The 22,015-nt window shown below is 44.9% G+C and overlaps 1 protein-coding gene across 1 annotated transcript in view; it reads right to left on the bottom strand.

Annotated features, from left to right (window-relative positions):
* Positions 1-7,849: 7,849 nt before the first annotated feature.
* NKD1 (NKD inhibitor of WNT signaling pathway 1) overlaps positions 7,850-22,015 on the bottom strand; it is a 136,142-nt gene continuing 121,976 nt past the window's right edge. Inside the window, exons 7-10 of the mRNA XM_056862961.1 lie at positions 12,002-12,149; positions 10,830-10,914; positions 9,454-9,584; positions 7,850-8,427 (exon numbers count right to left, since the gene is read on the bottom strand). Coding sequence (XP_056718939.1) covers positions 7,853-8,427; positions 9,454-9,584; positions 10,830-10,914; positions 12,002-12,149 — 939 coding nt within the window. The 3' untranslated portion in view covers positions 7,850-7,852. The remainder of the gene's footprint in view (positions 8,428-9,453; positions 9,585-10,829; positions 10,915-12,001; positions 12,150-22,015) is intronic.

Genomic DNA, 22,015 nt, shown 5'->3' with positions numbered 1-22,015 from the left:
AGTGCAAAGGTGGAACACACGTCAAAACGGTCACCTGTATCCTTACCTCTATTTGTGTGTGTGTGTGTGTGTGTGTGCGTGTGTGTGAGAGAGAGAGAGAGCGAGCTGGTGTTTTATGATGGGAACAAATTCTCCTTTATTGCCTGTCGTCTTCACAACAAGAGAGTGTCAGGGAAAGGACCCATTAGGCAAACTCATTTAAACAAAAAAAAAGGGGGGGGGCAAAATAAAACCCACCTTCCTGTTAAGAAAAGCCATTTTCAACCCAGGTGCTTCTCTCAGCCAATCTTAAAGCATTGTCAGGCGAGTAGCATCGAGGGTGATCCTTGGCAAAGTAAAACAAAATTCAAATGGCAGCATAAAGACGAATAAAATGTACTTCAGCATGAGCTGTCATGATCAGGCCTCACTTCATCAGATGCATTAAGCAAAACAAAATCTTTTCCAGGAATTCATATAAGAAAAGTCATGATACAGGTGGGGGACCCAGAGATGTACCAGAGAGAGCCGTTGTGAATCCCGTTGTAAGGCTCAGCAAGGTTTTCATAGCATACCACTTCGCAATTGCAGGGTCCATTGTATCTGAAGAACTAAATAATATTCACTCAGATCTGGAAACCCTTGCTTTGGGTTTTGAGACTAAGAATCAAGGAATAACCCCGCCAAATTCTCACCATGCCCTCATGGAGAACTGAATTAGTAATGAAGGTGTTTTCTGTGACAACGAAGACCTTTTCTTTCTAGGAAACAGATCTAAGATTTTAGGTTCACTGGGGGGGCTGGAATTTGGGAGTGGGTTTTTGTGTTCTGGGTAGATAGATTCCAGATAACCCCTCAGAAGCTCAGAAAACACCCAGTTGTCATTCTGTGATAGGCCTTGCCCTAATGGAAGATGAACACCTTTTTGCAGGTTAACAGTCCAATCAAGATCCAGTTTGCTTGTAGTCAACTGCTTCCCTAAGAATCCTTGACAATGCGACAGATTTCTGTCATGTTCAGTGTTATCCGCCTTTGTGTGACAACACCGTAGTGATCCTGGGATGGATAGTATCGCTTTTAACAAGATCTGAGATTCGCCGCATACCTGGCCCAGCACTGAGAGCTATGCACACAACCTGACGGAGAAGTTAGGTTGTTCTCCCATACCCAAATGGTAGCGGTGCCTGGTGCAAGTGGAAGACCCTGGGAAATGTGCGGTCATGCCAGAGATCTCGGATATCACAAAGGCCTCTGGATAATCTCCCATTTCGTGTTGGGGACCCTGCCTGAGAGTGTGAAACCATTACTTTTTGTGGTTGTACTGGCACCGTAGAATCAGAGTAAGAACATGAAATTAAGAGCACAATAACATAAGAAAGGCCATGCTGGATCAGACCAAGGTCCATCAAGTCCAACAGTCTGTTCACACAGTGGCCAACCAGGTGCCTCTAGGAAGCCCACAAACAAGATGTCTGCAGCAGTTATCCTGCCTGTTTTCCACAGCACCTAATATAATAGGCATGCTCCTCTGATGCTGAAGAGAATAGGTATGCACCATGACCAGTATTTATTTTGACCAGTAGTCATGGATAACCCTATCCTCCATGAACATGTCCACCCCCCTCTTAAAGCCTTCCCAGTTGGCAGCCATCACCACATCCTGGGGCAGGGACTTCCACAATTTAACTACGCTGGGAGGGCAGGGGGAAAATAAGGACCCGTAGAAACCCAAAATGGGCCACGCAGAGTCAATTCATTCCTTACCTTGACTCAAAATTATTCTGCAGGGTTTGTAAGGTGGGGGGAACCACGCCAGAACTGGTTAGAAAAGAAGACAGAGACTCAGGACCGTGACAACACCAACCTCCGCAAATGATTAGGAAACACCTTTTTTTTCCTGAACTAGTAAAATTTTAATTAACAGGGGTTTCTCTTGGCACAGTTTTGCTATTAAATAAATAAAGCATTTAGTCAAAAAACCATCTATATTTACTATACAAAATACTGAAAAGCAAACTTTTTAAAAAATGTATGGAGGCTTTAAGAGTTCTGTGAATAATAATAATAACAATAAAATAACCCAGATAATAGCCTGTGCTACATGACGTGAACAATTATTCACACTTGATGCACAAGATACAAATGTGAGACGGCACTTAAATGACCCTACATAAATGTTGTTGTTTTTAAAAAAAAAATCTTTTCTTTGTGTGTTAAGCAGAGGGACGCCATGTGATTAAAGTTCATTTACATTTCACGAAACCTAAGAGAGATACAGTATGGATATTTGGAAAGTGAACAAAACATAACCTGTAGCCTGTTTCCTTCAATATTCATCTTAGATGCTTTGAAAGCTTAACCCTGCAGTGATAAAATTTCCATCGATTGCAATACAGATGAATTTTCCACGCTTTCACACATACACACACACACACACACTCCTTCGGCCCCAGGAGTATTTCCACTGTTACCTTTTCTGAAAGAACTTCCTTGAATCTCAGTGCAACTTGGGGGGGAGGGGGACTATGACAACTGCCACCAGTATGGCCTGCTAAAAGGAAGTATAAAACCTGCAGATGGGAGCTTGTATGTTGGACTGCCCTGCCATGCAAAGGAAATTCCCTCCACATAGAAAGCTAGTAGGTCAGGAAAGATTCTAGCCTAGCCATGGCCTGACATACTAGTTTTCCAACCTGCAGATACAAGTATTTTGTATGTGTGGACTTGCCATCGTATGAGCCTTCCACTTGCAAATGGTCCAACCCAACATCGACATTACCACTTCCATGAAAACTAGGTCACAGCAAATGTTGGCCACTTTGGGTCAGGAGTAAATTCAACCAGTTATTTCCTGATCGCTGCCACAAAACCAGCCTTAAGAAGTGCCATCCTAGGACACCCTGAGGTTGATTTTTTTTTAATTGACCTATGGAACAACCCACACACAATTCTGTGCCTTCTGGCCATTTATGCAGGGCTGTTTCCCTCGTGGTCAACCGGCCGACTGCTCCTGTGCTTCGTTTTGATGATGCATGCCTTTCCCGACCGCCAGAGGTCGTCGCGCTTCCCAGTTTTGATTATGTTTTCATGATGCCGTTTTAGTGAGAATCTGGAAAATGCAGGCAAAATGCACGGGGAGAGCTAGGTGACCTCTGACGGTTATGAAAGGCATGCATCATCAAAACGAAGCACCGGAGCAGTCGGTGGGGGTGACCGCAAAGGAAACGGCCGTGCATAAATGGCCACCCTCTCAAGCTGCATCACTGAAAAACGTCTCGAACAGAGGTTCGTTCAACACCGCCCAATGAGACAGAGAACCCAAGAAAACTCTTCACCAGCTCTTCCAAGCTTCTACTTTTAAAAAGCTAGAGAGCGTGCTGGGGCCAGGGTCAACCTTATAATTCGTTGCTCATCTGTCCCGGTCTAATACTTTTTAAAAAAAATCCCATATCTCTCATTACAGAAAAGAATCAACTTTTTTTTTGTTGTTGTTGTTCAAGCTGCCAAATTGCACATGGAAAATGCTCAGTCAAAAGAATACCATTCGTTCGGGGCTCCAACGGCACGGCATCTTTCTCCAGCGGAATGTGAGATACACTTGTGGGGTTGCATGCAGTAAAACAAAAATCACTTGAGTACATCAGACGTCGTTTTAACACTATCATATAAATAAGCTTATTCCTTCTACTAGACATGTAAATGCCTTTTTTTTTTGCAGCCCATAATTATATATATACATAGGAGAATAAAAGGACTGATAAACACAAGCAGCAAAAATAGCCATAGACTAGAACAATTCAGTGGTAACTAAAGACGTTGTGAATCTCCCACCCTACCCCACCCCAGATTTTCTATACAGAAAATTCAGCCTATAAATAATGTTGAATTTTAGAAACGCAAAGAATAAAGGGAACGGGCCAGTCATCACACACACCAAACAAACTCTGAAGTTTGGCGCCAGATGTAACAGGACAAGATGTTGACGAGAAGAAAAGGCGTTAAAATAAAACAGCGTGTTTTTGTGTGTGTTTTTTTTTATTCTGCTTGGATGAAAAGAAGAGTTAGCAATTGCTAATTTGTCCCCTCCCGTCCCCTCCATAAATTGGAGCTCTGGTTTATGATTCTGGCCTCAATCCACAGAAAGGCAGGACTTTTAACACCGTCAAGGGTCTAATGTTGTACTCTCCGAAAGCCGGACTCTCTGAAAGACACGGTGCTTGGAAAAACCCCTATCTGGAACTCATCAAATAGCGGGACTGGACACACATACACACAACCACAACCCTAGCCTTCGTGTAAGCTCCCCGTCCCCCCCGAAACGTAGCATAAAAACATTTCACAATATTGTAAACAAACCGAAAAATCACTGAAACTTCAAAGACACGAGAAGCGAAATCAAGTGTGTGTGTGTGTGTTTAAATGCTCTGTGTGTCTAGTCGGAATTTCGTTTCATGTTCCAAAACTGACAAAGGCATTTTGGTTTCCTCCTTGGCCGCCTGTCAAACGGTCAGGCACAACTATTGCCAGAGGGAGGGGAGAAGACAAGAATGTGCCCCCCCACTCCCCCCTCCATGCCGAGAGATTGTTTTCCTGGTAAGCTTCTGCAAACAAAGACGCCCGCCAAAATACTTTCCCCTCTTCCAACATCCTTCGCCACCTTGCCAAAAAAATAAATAACCCCCTCCTTCCCACTCCATCACAACCACAGACCCTAAACTATGTCTTGCTTGGCCACTATCCCTGCTGAGAGCATGCCCTGACGCGATTGGCTCCGCCTACCAGCTTGCTCCTGCCACAGCCAATGACACAGGGGCAGGGAGCCTTAACCCCTTCCTGTCCGAAGGGAACAGCAACAGAGCTTCCCCCTTACGCAGCACCCCTCATTCCTATTTGCATGGGTCCATGCCCACGAGAGGATTCCACCCAAGCTTCTCTCGCTCCTCGCATTGGGAGCGAAGCAGGTAAAGAGGCCGCCACCCTTGTTTCCTTTTGGGTGGCTGGTTATGCATGAAGGGGGATTAGGACCAAGTTCGATGCTGAGGGCCAAAAGGTAGAGCCCTGCCTGGCTACACCTATTCAACTATACTATGAGAGCTGTAAAGTTATAAAGAATGCAAAAGCTTGGTCAGAAAATAGTTGTGCAAATTGGCTATGAGGAAGGAGTAGAGGCTTTCCTTCCATCCCCATTGCAGACAGAAAGTCCACCATTCTTTCCACATCCTTGCCTCTAGGTTAGCAACTAGGGGGTTGCTGTCCGAGGGTGGGTGGGAGCTGGAATCAATCCAGATGCCTTCAATAGAGTTGGCAACCTCCAGGTATTAGCTGGAGATCTCCTCCTATTACAACTTTTCTCCACCCAATAGAGATCAGTTCCCCTGGAGAAAATGGCCACTTTGGCAATTGGACTCTATGGCACTGAAGTCCTTCCCCTCTCCAAACCCCACCCTCCTCAGGCTCCGCCCCAAAAACCTCCCGCAGGTGGAGGAGAGGGACCTGGCAACCCTAGCCTTCAACTCCTGATCCCTACTGGTATGACCCAGATCACCAGCTCTTTTGGTCACACTTTTCCTATGTTTACCTTCAACAACAAATGATTTTTCTAGGGCTTTTTTGACATTCGTACTGCTTTTATGGAAGGGAAGTCCAAGGGGAAGGGGTCGGAGGAGCCGGAAGAGACGGGGAAAGAGAACAGCAGAAGCAAATGGGAATAAGCAGAAGCCACGGCCGCCGACGGGCACCAAAGTTCAGAGGCATCGAAAGAGAAAACAGGAACATACAACGTGGGGATTTGAAACATTCCCAAGGAATTACTATTTTAAGATTAAAATGTTAATATTCAAAAGCCACTGAGTTCTGGAAAACACAAGAAAATGTACCTGAGTGTGTGTGTGTATATATATATATGTGTGTGTGTGTGTGTCAGTGTATATATGTATATATAGATAGATATGCCAAAATTTAAAGTGAGAAAGCATATTCCTTCCACAACTATCTCTTGCTTTCTCTCAAAAAAAAAAAAAAAAAAACAAGGGAAGGGAAGGGGGACTCACAAACTGGGATTAAATGTTTTTTTTAAAAAAAAAAGTTAAAGAAAATCTGCAAACTAACAAAACAAAATAAAACACAGCGAAGTTTAGTTATGGGCTGAGTAATAATTGTGGGAAAGGAAGTTGCGTCTCTGTCCGATACGTGTTTCTTTTCAAAATGGTAGGGTGTGGGGCACATTCTGCATCATGCCAGTTCGGGCCTTAGAGCACACTCCGAGGAAAAGGCAAGCAGTAGGACCCTGGGGAGGTTGGAACTAAGCCGGCTTGGGGGGGGGGAGCCAGTTGGTGATGTCATGGCACCTAGAGTTGCCAACCTCCAGACGGTGGCTGGAGATCTCCCGCTATTACCACTGATCTCCAGCCGACAGAGATCAGTTCCCCTGGAGAAAATGGCCACTTTGGCAATTGGACTCTACGGCATTGAAGCCCCTCCCCAAACCCCGCCCTCCTCAGGCTCTGCCCCAAAATCCTCACACCGGTGGCGAAGAGGGACCTGGCCACCCTAATGGCACCTGAGGAAGTGGGGACTGAGTGTAAAAGCAGCAGCATTTTGAACCCTGAGGAGAGTTGCTTCCTCAGTGTTGTTGGGAGTAGAGGCCATAAACTGGAATAAAGCGGGTTAGGGTTAGGCACTGTTTACCCCACTGGTGTAGGGTGGCCAGGCCTCTGCCCGCAACTCCCAGGAAGATTTCTGGGGCGGGGCCCGGTGAGGATTTCATCTGACCCTGGAGTGACCTCACTTCCAGATGGCACTCTAGGAATTCTTCCAAATATCTATGGTAAAAACCATAAATACTGGGAGGGGGGATTCCTAGAGCATAACCTGAAAGCTACAGCACTTCTTGGTTAGGTGCCACCACCACCTTTTTATCTACTGCCGCGAATATCGGTAGCGGTGGTAATTTTAGAGCGGTGGCAGGGGATTGCCCGCGGGAAGCAGGCTTTTGGCAAACCTACATCGGAGCATTGCTGGACTGGTTTTCTGACATGCATCATCCAGTACGGGAAAAGAACTGATGCGTTAAAATATTACCATGTATATTAATCAGGCCATAAATGCATAACAGGGGGGAAACCCCAAAGAAGTGGAAATTAAAACCAAAGAACTGGATTTTTTTTTTAAATGTTAGGGGAAAAAATGTAGCTGTTTTGACAAGTACAGTTAATATTTTCCTCATTGTTACTATTAAGATATAGCTTGTAAAGAGGTGAGGAGTACAACATAAACAGGCAACGTGGATGCACTGGAGTTAAAAAAAAATACCACCCTCCCGTAGCACAGTACAATCAATTAGAAGTTCTGAATTAGACTAGAGGTAGCAGCTGTTTTGTATTCCCGGAGTCCAGAACCTCGGAACGTCGTTCCCGAAGACAGGCTCCCGAGCCCCGAGCCGACGCACGGCTAGGCCAGATGCCCAACCACATCATTGGAAGCATCTCTTCCGGTACCAGAGGAAGGGGTTGTTCTCCGAAGTGCGCAGACGGCCTTGCGGTCAGACCCAGCTCCGTAGAACCGCAATTGGCCATTTGTGTCTGCGCGCGCACGCGCTCTCTATTTTTTTTACAAGCCAACCCAACAATAAAAATCCACAAGTTACTAAAGTAAGATATACAGTTCCACGTAATATAAATAGTGTTAGATTATTATTATTATTATCATCATCATTATTATTTTTAGTGTTTTAAGTCCTAACGTGGGTACTAGCGGAATAGTAAATGGAGTAGCCACAACGTCAATAAGAACGACGCCCTCTCGTGGGGGAACCGCTGCACGGGGCTTCCTTCACATGGGATGATCCCTATCGACGAGGGAGCAGGGTTCCGGCTCATGTCTGGTAGAAGTGGTGGTAGTGGTGGTGATGCTCGTGGTGATGGTGATGTTCGTGACGCTGGACCATCTGTCCTACTTGGCCTTCGTACAAGACGACGGCGGGGAGGTCTCTGACGTGCTCTTTTTCCACAACTGTCCCCGGGGCCTGGAAGGTTTTGCACATATGGTGAGCCTCCTTGGCCCTCTGCTTGTGCTTCTTGTAAGTCTGCTGCGACTGCATGGGGAGGTAAGGAAGGTTTTGGCCCACCCGTGCCGTAGGGGAAGTCATCGGGACCGAGGTTCCCGGAACTGGTTTACTCCTCACGGCCCTTCCCGCGTTAACGGAAGCCACGTTTTTGCTCTGGGACTTTGGAGATTTCACAAAGTGCCTGCTTGCATCCTGACTCCGCAGCCTCTGCTGTATTTCCGCCAGCTTGGCGTAGGACGCTTCCATTAAGCTGATGTGGCCCGGGTCCACCGCCGGTGATCTCCGCTGGTGAGCGTGGAAGATTTCCGGTTCGTGGGAACGGGATCTAGTTTGATTCGCCACTCGGACTGGCGGGTCGTGTTTCTGAGCAGCAGGCGGAGATCCTAGAAAATGTAAGAGGAGATAGTCATATTCTTGTTGTGCGGGGTGGGGGTGGGGGCAGGAGATGATGAATATAGAAAATATAGTTGGGATGAAAATCGATCAGTCAGCTTATTCCTTTGATGTGCCAAATGGAAGCTGCCTAAAGATGAAACAAAGCTGATGCCTACCAATCAGCAGCAGTGCCTGGCATAATTTTTAATTTTAGAAAAATAACAGCACTTTAACTAATATATGACCCACTATTATGAAACTCTTATCAACAGGCACAGTATACAACGCTTGTAAATTTAATAAATTTCAACTATAAGAATAGAACAACCCATACTCCCTAACTAGCTAGCTAACAAAAGCTGCAAATATAAACAACCACAATGGCATACACTGTCCTAAAGGGTCATAATATTACAATAAACTATATAATGTTATATGAATATGATTACTTATTTGACCCCAGGAAAAACATAGGTAACAAATGAATATGAGTCTTTGTTTAATTTTTAATTTTGGCATAGACAAGGTTTACCAAATCAATTTTCCAGATGGAAACATCATTCCAATTTTGAAATTTAAAAACATCTAGAGAGGAAATATTTTTTTTGTCCTGCTTTTATAAGTGTGGGATACAGAACTGGATGCAAAATCATGGTGTAACTACTTGCACCCTATCTTTTTGAATCTTTTTCCTACAGAAGAAAAAATGGAAATGCAATCCAAACTATGTACAGTGCATGTCAGGGATGCTCTAGACTGATCCTGCATTAAGGAGGGAGTTGGACTATATGGTCCCTTCCAACTCTTATGATTCTATGATTTACTTATTCATACACACACATACACACACCACCACCACTAGCAGAGATTTAGGGCAGCTTACAAACTATGAGGTGGGCCGGGCTGAGAGACAGCGACTGGCCCAATGTCATTCCGCAACCTTCATTGGCAGAACGGGGATTCATACTTGACTTTCCAACATCCTAGCCCAAAGCTCTAACCACTACACCACACTGCCTGGGATAAAATACTACCTGGTCCAAATTTTGAAGTATAGTTTTCTATTCCTGCAAGATCCAAATAGTGGTTTCTCCTTTCGATGTTTTCATCGACACAATGACGATAGCATCCATTCTGTTCAGACTTGATATCGGCATGGTGGTACCTATGAGACGGAAGGCAAATTAAGAAGTATTAAAAACACCGAAACCAACGTGTTTCGGGATTCCCTCCGCCTTGCTATCTGGAAAATTTAATAAAATCCCAGAGTTTGCCCCTGCGGGAATGGTGAAATTGAATCCATTTTAATTGTTGTTTTTATGCTTATAGCTGATCCCAATTCATTGACCCACTGTTCATAAACAGGGAATGGCTCTTTGGTGAAATAAGGACATCCTATCTTATGACCACACAAAATCAAAAAATAACTGAATCAGTGGCAAGGTTCCTACAGTTAGCAATCAGGTATCATGAATGGTGTGTAGCTTTCCTTAATGGCTGATTTAGGATGGTTTTATCCAATTTTATTTATTTGTACTCGGTTTTATCCAAATGTATGTTCTTCCTTTTTATATGCCAATAAAGGCTTGTGTTGTGTGTTGTGCTTTGGGATTGCGTATATGATCATATTATCGAAGAAGAAGTTGGTTTTTATATGCCGACTTTTTCTACCACTTAAGGAAGAATCAAACCAGCTTACAATCACCTTCCCTTCCCCTCCCCACAACAGGCACCTTGTGAGGTAGGTGGGGCTGAGAGAGTGTGACTACCACCGCTCTTAACCACTACACCATGCAGGGAAGAAACAAGCGGACACCAGGAAGCACAGCAGCAATGGCATCAGCACCCACGGGCACCATGTTGGGGATCACTGACCTAATAGATCCTGCTTTTTAAAAAAGAATCTTTTAATAACTGCACTAGATGGAATAGTCCACATCGAACACAAACTGCACTTAATCCTGCTATCTTATGCTGTCAGCACATTTGATGGTACAACCTATGCGGTTACATGGTTTTGTGCTGGGGCAAAGTGCGCACATGTGCTGGGCTAGGCCAGAAAGTGAGGGTTCAAGGCTTGAGAGGTCTAACACACCCCCATGATGGGGGGAGTGGGGTGGAATTAGTCTTCATAAATCCAGGGGGACGGCAAGCTCTGCAAAGGCAGCTGTCTTTCCTGTTACAGGTATATTTATAGCAGAACTGTTTCCTGAATACCAGCCATCCGGAGCCAGGCACAAAAAGAGAGAAAAGAATCTTTGCAAGGGGTTTTAATGGTGTGGTAGCCAAGAATTCTCTATGCGAAAATACACCATTCCTGAGCCCGGCCTTTGGCTGGGAAAGGCAGGGTAGAAATGTAATGAAATAAATAAATAACAAACAAGCCTGTCGGGGCAATGATGCTCTTTACCTGAGGGACCCTCGTTGCTTCTTCTCACAACTCCTCAATTCTTCGTTGGCTTTGCTGTCCGTTCGGTGCCTTGAACTTTGAAGATCTAGTCGCACGCACATGGGGTAAAAAAACCAACACCCTTAATTTTTGCTCCTGGTATTTTTTTAATTTTTTTTTACACTTACAGACAACAGTTAACTGTTGTTGACTGTCTGAGATGCGAAGCCAAGCAGATCAATAAATCTCTTCACAATTACATTTAGGTGGCACTATGCTAGGAGAGAGATCTTACAGAAGTGCCTGGAAGGGGAAGAGGGGAGGGGGGAATCCAAGAAGGAGAAGAAGAAGAAATGGAAGAAGAAGAGGAAGAAGAAGAGTTGGTTTTTATATGCCAACTTTCTCTACCACTTAAGGAAGAATCAAACCGGCTTACAATCACCTTCCCTTCCCATCCCCACAACAGACATCCTGTGAGGTAGGTGGGGCTGAGAGTGATCTTAATAGAACTGAGAGAGCTGTGACTAGCCCAAGGTCACCAAGCTGGCTTCATGTGTAGGAGTGGGGAAACCAGTTCACCGGATTAGCCTCCGCCGCTCATGTGGAGGAGTGGGGAATCAAACCCGATTCTCCAGCTCAGACTCCACCGCTCCAAACCATCGCTCTTAACCACTAATGACTGATTGATATGTGATTAATTTCAAGACACTTATCTCATTAGTTGACAGGAAGGAAATATACATGGCTTCTCCCTGTCCACTCTCTCCATACCATGCATAATTTTATAGTCCTCCATCATGTCTCCCCTTATCTGCCTTTTTTCCAAGCTAAACAGCCCTAAGCGTTTTAACCGCTCCTCATAGGGCAGTTGCTCTAGCCCCCTGATCATTTTGGTTGTTTTTTTCTGCACCTCCTCAAGCTTTGCAATATCCTGTTTTAGGTGTGGTGACCAGAGCTCTACACAGTATTCCAAGTGTGGCCTCACCATAGATTTGTACAAGGGCAGTATGATAGCGGCAGTTTTATTCTCTATTCCTCGTCTAATTATGGCCAGCATGGAATTTTCCTTTTTCACAGCAGCCGCACACTGGGTTGGCATCTTCACTGGCAGCTTATACTTCTGAGTGAGTAATGAGCTGATTACTCTGGATTTAAATACTGGAAGTGAGTAACTTTCAGAACCAAACTCTTACCGGTGTGGTTCAGTAGGATACTTTTTTTCTTCTGACTCCCATCCGGCGCTACGGTAAGCTTCACACGCAAGGTTTTACTGGAGCTAGGAGAGTGGTTTACTGAAGCGTCGACTACCTCATAGATGGTATGAAGCAAGCTGGTGATGTCCTAGAATCAACATCGAAACAAAGAGAGGAAGACAAAAGCATAAGAACGGTAGGTAGAGAACAGGCTTATTTTGCTTAGCCAAAGAGTCTTCTTACTGCACTATTTATTAACCTTCTACAGTTGGCAGCCACCAAATCAGAATGTTTGTGAACATTCCATAAACTACAAATAAACAGCATAAGCTGAAAAGGTGCAATGTATGTGTATATCAAAAAGTATCACAACCAAAAAGTATATGTCAATGACACATATTCACAGACAGAGCAATAAACAAATATACATCACATACTATAGAAATATTAAGACCGACACATAGTATTTTCTTTAATCGCTTGCAGGAGATGTGAACAATGAATACATCCCAGAACAAAGGTAAGTGGAAAAATAGTAGTCCATATGGCTTGAAGCTTGTATATTTTTTTTAATTTTCCTTTGCAGATAATATATATAGCAGACAAAATCTTTCCAAAGGAGATAACTTAAGGGAAGGGAAGGGAAGGGAAGGGAAGGGAAGGGAAGGGAAGGGAAGGGAAGGGAAGAGAAGAGAAGAGAAGAGAAGAGAAGAGAAGAGAAGAGAAGAGAAGAGAAGAGAAGAGAAGAGAAGACGGCCTGGCTGCCTCTTTTAAAGACCGTTTCGCATTGCTCAGAATGAACTAAGCTTTTTCTATTCTCCAACATAATATTCTTATAGATTCATCATATAGTCAGCGTCGTATCGCTATTGCTTCCATCCTGATGAAGCAAATCACTTGCAGCACCTTACAGCTGGTCTCTATATATAAATGTTTGCATATATCGGATTGTCCAATGTAATATTCTTATTGATTCATCACATTGTCAGCGTCATATCGCTATTGCTTCCATCCTGATGAAGTAAATCACTTTACTTGAACATTCTGTGACACCACATTTGCTCGACCAGTGGCAGGGTTTGAAGGAACTTTGGCCCCAGCTAGTGTTTTGCCTAGTATCTGCTTGTGATCTTCCTTACAAATGCTCCTATTGATGTTTTCCTTTCAAGTACCAGAAGTTAACTTTACACCTAAATTGTTTCTGGAAGCCAGCGATAACATCAGTAGAGAGCAATTCTTACATGAATAAATTATCCGCCTCCGTTCTCATAGGTGCCAGCCATACTTAGCTGTAAAGCTTCCACTAATTTAGTGGTTACCTGTGTCCATTCTGTACTTCCTGGATTAATTCTTGATAACTAGGAACACACGAAATACCTAAGCCCTGTTTTGTTAAAAGGCTGAAGCGCCTGCCAATTAAGACCTAATTCCGGCGTAAAGAGAGACATTTACATGCTGGCACTGAAATAATCCCATGAAATGGGAAATGGTATGTCAAAAAAAAAAAAAAAGGATATTCGCATAACTTTTGTGGGGATGATCTTGTGAGTGCATCCAACAGAAATTCAGTTGCTGCTGCTGCTGCTGCTGCTGCTGCTGCTGCTGCTGCAGAAGAAGAAGAAGAAGAAGAAGAAGAAGAAGAAGAAGAAGAAGAAGAAGAAGAAGAAGAAGAGGAGGAGGAGGAGGAGGAGGAGGAGGAGGAGGAGGAGGAGGAGGAGGAGGAGGAGAAGAAGAAGAAGAAGAAGAAGAAGAAGAAGAAGAAGAAGAAGAAGAAGAAGAAGGAAGAAGAAGAAGAAGGACATGCTCCTCTGATCATGGCGAGAATAGGTATGCATCATGACTAGTAGCCATGAATAGCCCTCTCCTCCATGAACATGTCCACCCCCCTCTTCAAGCCTTCCAAGTTGGCAGCCATCACCACATTCTGGGGCAGGGAGTTCCACAATTTAACTCTGTACTAACCAGTGAGTTCAGAGACATCCCAAACCTCAGCTCAGTCCCTCCATCACTACGCTAGACTGGCTGCCACAGATAAATCCTTCCCAAACACTGTTTCCATTTACAGGCAGTCAGGGGATCAGAAAGGAATAACAGAAGGGCCAAGAGGCGGTCCCCGATGACCTCTCCCATATCTGTTCCAAAGAGAACCTGACATGTTTCATAGCAAAAACCAAGAAAACACAAAGCCCAGCAACCCCCAGCATCTAGCCCACAGCGGTTTGACAGGAACCCTTTTTGTATGCGACACGCTGAAAGGAAAAGTCAGAGCAACAGGCTTTCAAGGAGATAAGACCTCGCGCCTTCTAGCTTAGCACGGCAGGTTAATTAAAATCCAAAAAGGTTCCAGTTCCACTGCGAGTTATAATTGAAGTGAACAGGATGACTCCAGATGTGCGTCGACTCCGAGAGAAAATACATTTGTCAGTGTCCATTTATCCTACCGGCCCTTTTCTTCCACCTGTGTTCCAAACACGCCAGGTGGGTTTCCCCTACCTTTCTTTCCCTATCATCCAAATTCCATTGACAGCTTACATACCCACCCTCTTGACAAAAATATCAAGAAAGCCGGCGGGAAAGTCTACATCAAGGCCCGGCCGTCTCGATAAGAGAGAGGTGACCACCTGAGAGTTCTTCACGGTTCTTCTGTTCTCACGCCTCTCTCAAAGACCTCCCCCCCCGGCTTATCAAAAACTCCATCAACGAAGGCAGCGGCTTTTGAAACCAGGCTCCAGAGGGAAGGGGCAACCGCTCTCGCGAAGAGGCTTGTACAGAAACCGTGGCAACCGAGGGGCAACTCATCCCTCTCGGAAAGACCGATCTGTTTCCTAGATCATCGGGTCAGAAAGTTCTTCTCTTCACAAACGATTGCACTGAAATAATTCGGACGGACACAAATGACTTTGCTGCTATCCAGCTGTAGGCATTTCGCATTGCCAGACAGCCTCAAATGGACTAGACAGATCATAGAATCAGAATCACAGAATCATAGACTTGGACGGGACCACCAGGGTCATCTAGTCCAACCCCCTCCACAATGCAGGAAATTCACAACTACCTCCCCACGCACACACCCAGTGAGCCCTCCTCCATGCCCAGAAGATGCCCAAGATGCCCTCCCTCTCATGAACTGCCGCCTCTCATGAACTGCCTAAGGTCACAGAATCAGCATTGCTGATCTAGCCTCTGCTTGAAAACCTCCAGGGAAGGAGAGCTCACCACCTTGCGAGGAAGCCTGTTCCACTGAGGAACCGCTCTAACTGTTAGAAAATTCTTCCTAATGTCAAGATGGAAACCCTTTTGATTTAATTTCAACCCGTTGGTTCTGGTCCGACCTTCTGGGGCAACAGAAAACAACTCGGCACCCTCCTCTATATGACAGCCCTTCAAGCACTTGAAGATGGTTATCATATCACCTCTCAGTCTTCTCCTCTTCAGGCTAAACATACCCAGATGCCCTCTGAGCCGATCATGTCGCTGCATCATGCACCCCCCTTTCCATAACTCTCATACACAAGAAAACTTCCACAGAATCTGCGAATGCAATAAAGTTTCCTGTAGACCTGGGAAACCAATCGGATTTTTGGGCTATGAACTTTTGAGAACCAAGCCTCCCTTTGTCAGATGAAGGAAACTTGGAGCCTCAAAAGCTCACACCCTGAGAATCCCGTGGTCTCTAGGGTGCTGCTGGACTCGAATCTAGCTGTTCGATTAACCATTTGGGGAGGGGCTGTGGCTCAGTGGTAGAGTATCCGCTTGGCAGGCAGAAGGTCCCAGGTTCAATCCCCGGCATCTCCAGCTAAAGGGACCAGGCAAGTAGGTGATCCGAAAGACCTCTGCCTGAGACTAACTCTTCTTCTTCTTCTTCTTGCTTCCCGTCATGTTAGAAGAACCCTTTCCACAAAACAGAAAACTGTACAGGGAGATGGGGGAAGGAGTTTGAACCCTCCCACTCCCACACTGTTTCCCCAACACAAACCACCACCGAAACGGCACTAGTTATAACCGTTTAAAGGGGGGGGGGGAAAGGCGCGTACACATCCCTTTTCCTTTAAAGAGCTAATAACAACAATGGAGAGGGATGGGATGATTTCAATTAGGGGGAGTGGAAGGGAGGAAACCCCCTCTCATCGTCCCTGTGTGGTCCCAATCTGAATCCGAACTGTGTGGGTCTGTAATTAGTCTTAAAAGACTAACAGGGATCTGTGATCTCCCTCCCCTCTACTTTTACTCCAAGCCTTTACCACACTTCCTATCTTCCATTTTGACTCTACAAACTGCAGGCTGGGGCCTTCTCTAGCATGCCCCAAAATATTTAATTTCCTCGCTTGTGGCTGGTGGAGCAACTTGATTTGGCTCTCCAAGTGATATGTCTGTATTATTGGATTAATTCCCAATGACAATAACACCGTAGGAGGTTGAGAGTTCAAAGCAGTTTATTAGGCCAAATATACATACCAGGTGAGAACTGCCCCGAACACCAGAACAAAGGATTGCAAGTTGCAACAAGGTTTATAACTTCTGGTCAGGGGTGTTACAAAGGCGTCATATAGTGCGTAGAGACACAAAGACCCAATAATGGATGCATTTGGATTAGCAGATCCTATCAGTGTGGTTTTGAGGCGTGGATTTAGGTGGCCATATGATCTCTAATGGAGAAACGAAACTTAACATTTTTATCTGACACTCCTAAATCACTGCCTTGGGCCTCATTAGGGCGGCTAGCTGTACCAGGCCTGCAAGGAGGATCTCCCTGGCACCTGATTCGTAGTGTATGCCAGTTTATGCTAACTCAGTGATCACACAGGAGTGGATAGGAACCAAAGAATAATACTTGACCCCTTATACATGGGGTATTGTCATTATATATGTGTGCAGAATATGGTATTGTGCTAGAGGCTAACCCTTATACCCCGGGCTTAGCATCTTTATGTGTGAGTATGCGGACTGAGTATAAAAGCATGCATTTCCAATAATAATGAAGATTATAGGCATTGCACAAGGTCTCAGGCAGAGGTCTTTCGCATCACCTACTTGCCGAGTCCCTTTAACTGGAGATGCTGGGGATTGAGCCTGGGGCCTTCTGCATGCCAAGCAGATGCTCTACCACTGAGCCACAACCCTTCCCCCAACCCATGGCAGACTCATTTCGTTCCTGAAAGTCCCTGATCCCCCAGGAAAAGCTTTTTGTGGAGACTCCCATAGGAGGGTGAAGGAAGGAACGTCCCATTCTGCCTCTGTAACGTTTCGCCTGGATGCAACTCCCCACAGGAGACGTTATTTGGATTTTCCCCCCTATCTCTGATCAGAACACATGTGTCTCTCGTAAAGGAAGAAAGCACCAGTCTGGAAAAGAAAATGATGAAATAGCAAAGCCAAATCCATTCTGCGAAATGGCTTCGGAAATACCGGGAAGAAATATTCCAAGTATTATTAACATACTTTCTGTCGGTAATCTTTTCAACAATCCCGCACGGAAGGAAAGAGTTATTACTCCCATATAACAAAAGGGGCAGGCGCCGAGGCCAAGAGAATTGTGGAATGTCTGAGGTTTTCAAAGTCTACAACACACAACACTGCATTATTTGCAATATCCTATTTTGTGTGTTTGTCTGCGTTTCACAAAACTGATGCCCCCCTTTCCAATTCTGTTAGTCTTTAAAGTGCCACAACTCTATTTTGTTTTTAATGCTGTGCAGGGGCAGGGGGTATCAGCGAGAAGCATAAAAGAAATGAAAATAAACAAAAGGAAAACATCAGCGTTGATCTTATTTCCTTCTTTCTGGAAAGAATTACAAAACGTTTCATTTTTAAGTTTGTTTGCCACTGTTTCCGATAACGGCAAGTTCTTCCTATCTATCTAGAGCAAAGCTTAAATTTTGGGTCACAACCCCATATGGGGTCGTGTAACTGAATGTGGGGGTCGCGAAAAATTTGATTTATTATCAGAAAATGTTTTATTTGTATACCTATTTTATATACCTATAAACCCGGGTTCGCATAAAAATTTCTCGGGCGAAAAGGGGTCGCGAGTGGAAAAGGTTTAAGAAGCCCTGCTCTAGAGCAATGTCCGCTGCTCTTAACCACTACACCATGCTAGCTCTAATACATAGGGTTGCCAGGTCCCTCTTCGCCACCAGTAGGAGGTTTTGAGGGCAGAGCCTGATGAGGACGAGGTTTGGAGAGGGGAGGGACTTCAATGCCATAGAGTCCAATGGCCAAAGCGGCCATTTTCTCCAGGAGAACTGATCTCTATCGGCTGGAGATCAGTTGTAATAGCAGGAGATCTCCAGTTAGAACCTGGACGCTGTCAACCCTAGTAATATATGTAGAAACAGACAGCTAAGCTTTGACTAAGCCTGTAGTTGGCTGCCTGGGATGGCAGAGGTGGGGTACTTTCCCCAACAACCAAGCAACTTGCAACAAGGGAATTCAAACATTCCAGCAGTCAAGTTGGGAAATACGCATACCAATGGCGCAACACCTTCCAGCCTAGAAGAAGAGTTGGTTTTTGTATGCCGACTTTCTCTACCACTTCAGGGAGAATCAAACCAGCTTACAACCACCTTCCCTTCCCCTCCCCACAACAGACAACCTGTGAGGTAGGTGAGGCTGAGAGAGCTGTGACCAAGGTCACCCAGCTGGTTTCATGCGGAGGAGTAGGGAAACCAGCCCAGTTCACCAGATTAGCGTCTGCCGCTCATGTGAAGGAGGGGGGAATCAACCCGATACTCCAGATTACAGTCCACCACTCTTAACCACTACACCACACTGGTCTAGTGGGACTGGCATGTTTCTCACCCAGTGACTTGTGAGACCTTGCGTTGGAAGGGGAGTCAAACACTTCTGCAAACACAGGGAAAGGATTTCCAGCCACAATCCTACTACTGGCCGAATGCTGGAATCCGGCTTCAGACTGAACAGGGACAAAGCCCGGGGGGAGTGAGAGGAAAGAAACCGAAGCGTACAGCAAGGGAAACACAAAGCTGCCTGGATGAAAACACATTTGCTCTGTTCTAAGCTTGAAGTCTGATTCTTACCGTCCATATGAAGTTAATTACAGGGCAGTTGTCAAGTTCTCTAGAGGCCCCCCTGCTTTTATAATGAGTTCATCTTTTAATGGCACCGAGAACGAGGAGAAATAATATTAGCCAAGTTTCGTAATATCCACATTGCGGCACGGACAGTTATCTCCCCGCATGCCAAAAGGGGCCATCAATGGCCCCGCTTCAATCCAAACATTAATGGCTGCGTTTTAAGCGCAGCGACGGGATGCTAATTTTATAATTTTGCCATCACGCTAATTATGCTCCCCGAGTACGTGCGGCTATCAATTAAAAAAAAGAAGCGTGCATAGATCTGAACTGAAATTGCAAAAAGGCAAAAGAGAGAGAGAGAGAGAGGCATCTCAAGAACAGAATCAAAGCCGCATTACATTCAGAAGATTCTTAAAAGAATATTGCCAGGAACCAAAGCGCTTCCTTCTGAGGTGGAATTTCAACGCTTTCATGGGGATTTGTCATTACACACTGGTAAAAAAAACAATCATGCACGCGCCCCTCTTTTAAATTTTGGGTCACTTCAGTTCAGGCAAACATAAAGAGAATTTGTACTCCATTTTGCATTTCCTTCAAGTTATTTCTTTGGATGTTCGAAGCGTCCTTTTGGAAAAGCTCGGAGGGGACAGGGATGGGGGGGTGGAGAGGCACGCAACTCTTCGGATTGTTCTCTACCTAACAGGATTCGCCAAATCAGTAACAACTCCAAAGCAGATCTGTAAATACAATAGTTATTTACTTGGTCACCTGTGGCGAGCGACCACTCTCCAAATGTGACTAGATGGCTAAGCTTTACAAAAGGTTTTTTTTTCTTATTTAGGCCACCAAAATAACTAATGTAGGGGTATGTAGGCTAATAAAAACATTTTTGGGAAAAGGCTAACAAAATTTTGGGAGGGGGGATTAATAACTGCCGTGGCTTTATTTGCATGGCTGATTTAAAGCGCTATGCGTGAAGACTGGCTGAATGCTATTCATGTGTGTGTGTGTTAAGTGCTGTCAAGTGGCTTCCGACTCATGGCGACCCTATGAATGAAAGTCCTCCAAAATGTCCTATCTTTGACAGCCTTGCTCAGATCTTGCAAACTGAGAGCTGTGGCTTCCTTTATTGAGTCAGTCCATCTCTTGTTGGGTCTTCCTCTTTTCCTGCTGCCCTCAACTTTTCCTAGCATGACTGTCTTTTCCAATGAATCTTGTCTTCTCATAATGTGACCAAAATATGATTGCCTCAGTTTAGTCATTTTAGCTTCTAGGGTCAGTTCAAGCTTGATTTGATCTAGAAACCACTGGTTTGTTTTTTGTTTTTTTTTTGTATTTTTGGCAGTCCATGGGTATCCATAACACTCTCCTCCAACACATTTAAAAGGAATCTACTTTATTCCTATCAGCTTTCTTCAATGTTCAATTTCTTCAGTGTTACTCATACAGGGAGGTAAAAAAACAAGCTCCACTCCTTCAAGATTGATTCACACACAATCCTCTGTTGGAGGAATTTCGTGTATTGGACATGTTTTCTACCTGTAAGAGCTTCAGGGAGACCTTCTTCCCGCAAAGGCTAAAACAGGGAACGGTTGGTTGAGAATACCACTGGAGCTCTTAAAACTCTTTTCCTGTGCCTGACCCACCTCCCATCCAGTCCCAAGTTTGATGGCAACCCCTCGCTTGCTCAAGTGAAGTCTCTTTACCTGGAGGATCGTTAAAGAAGAAAAAGGAGCTAGAAATTAAAGCCAAAGGTCTATCTCTGTGAGCATGTGGGGCCACCACTAAGGAACAAGAAGGACACAAGAGTTAGAAGCACTTTCAAAAATGGTTGTCGCTTCTGGGGAAGAAGAAGAGTTGGTTTTTATATGCCAACTTTTCTCTATCACTTACAGAAGAATCAAACAGGCTTACAATCGCCTTCCCTTCCCCTCCCCACATCAGACACCCTGTGAGGTAGGTGAGGCTGAGACAGCTCGAAGAGAGCTGTGACTAGCCCAAGGACACCCAGCTGGCTTCATGTGGAGGAGTGGGGAAACCAACCCGGTTCACCAGATTAGAGTCTGCCGCTCATGTGGAGGAGTGGGGAATCAAACCTGGCTCTCCAGAACAGAGTCTACCACTCCAAACCACCACTCTTAACCACCACATAAGAACATAAGAAAGGCCATGCTGGATCAAACCAAGGCCCATCATGTCCAGCAGTTTGTTCACCCAGTGGCCAACCAGGTGCCTCTAGGAAGCCCACAAACAAGACAACTGCAGCAGCATTGTCCTGCCTCTGTTCCACAGTACCGAATATAATAGGCATGCTCCTCTGATCCTGGAGAAGATCCTGGAGCTGTGCTCATTTGCTTAACTAATGATACCTGCTCTGAAAAACATGAGGGCTAGACCCAGCCTTTTATTTTGGTATACAAAAACGCAAGCGCCAAGATTGTCCAGCGAGGTTCTTTGAGGCCATGCCTGCGTGCTTGTGTTCGAGAGCCGCCGGCTACATTCGGTTGCTTTGAAATCCAATCCGATGGTGGGCAGCGGATAATTTGACAGCCCGGCCCAGGGCTCCATGCCCATAAATATGATTGACTGACGTGACTAATACCACTGGAAAGAATTTAAGGCGAGCACACTCTCTATTTCGTTCGCTCAGCTAGAAAGGGGCACCGATTTGCAAAGGTTTTGTTTTGACACTATGTTTAGATAATCATTTATTTTAGTGTTTCATTCCAACAAAAACAAGCACTTTTAAGACTCTTTTAGGTTTCAAACAGCTAATCCCTGACATTAAACAGCAACAGACTATATATATATACACACACACACACACACACACACACACACACATATATATAAGCAAAAGGATTCCAAAACCAGAAAGAAGAAGAAGAAGAAGAGTTGGTTTTTATATGCCGACTTTCTCTCCCAATTAAAGGAGACTCAAACCAGCTTACAATCACCTTCCCTTCCCCTCCCCACAACA

This window comes from Euleptes europaea, chromosome 17, assembly GCF_029931775.1.
Source record: "Euleptes europaea isolate rEulEur1 chromosome 17, rEulEur1.hap1, whole genome shotgun sequence".
Lineage (NCBI taxonomy): Eukaryota > Metazoa > Chordata > Lepidosauria > Squamata > Sphaerodactylidae > Euleptes > Euleptes europaea.
This window is presented reverse-complemented; position numbering and strand designations above follow the sequence as displayed.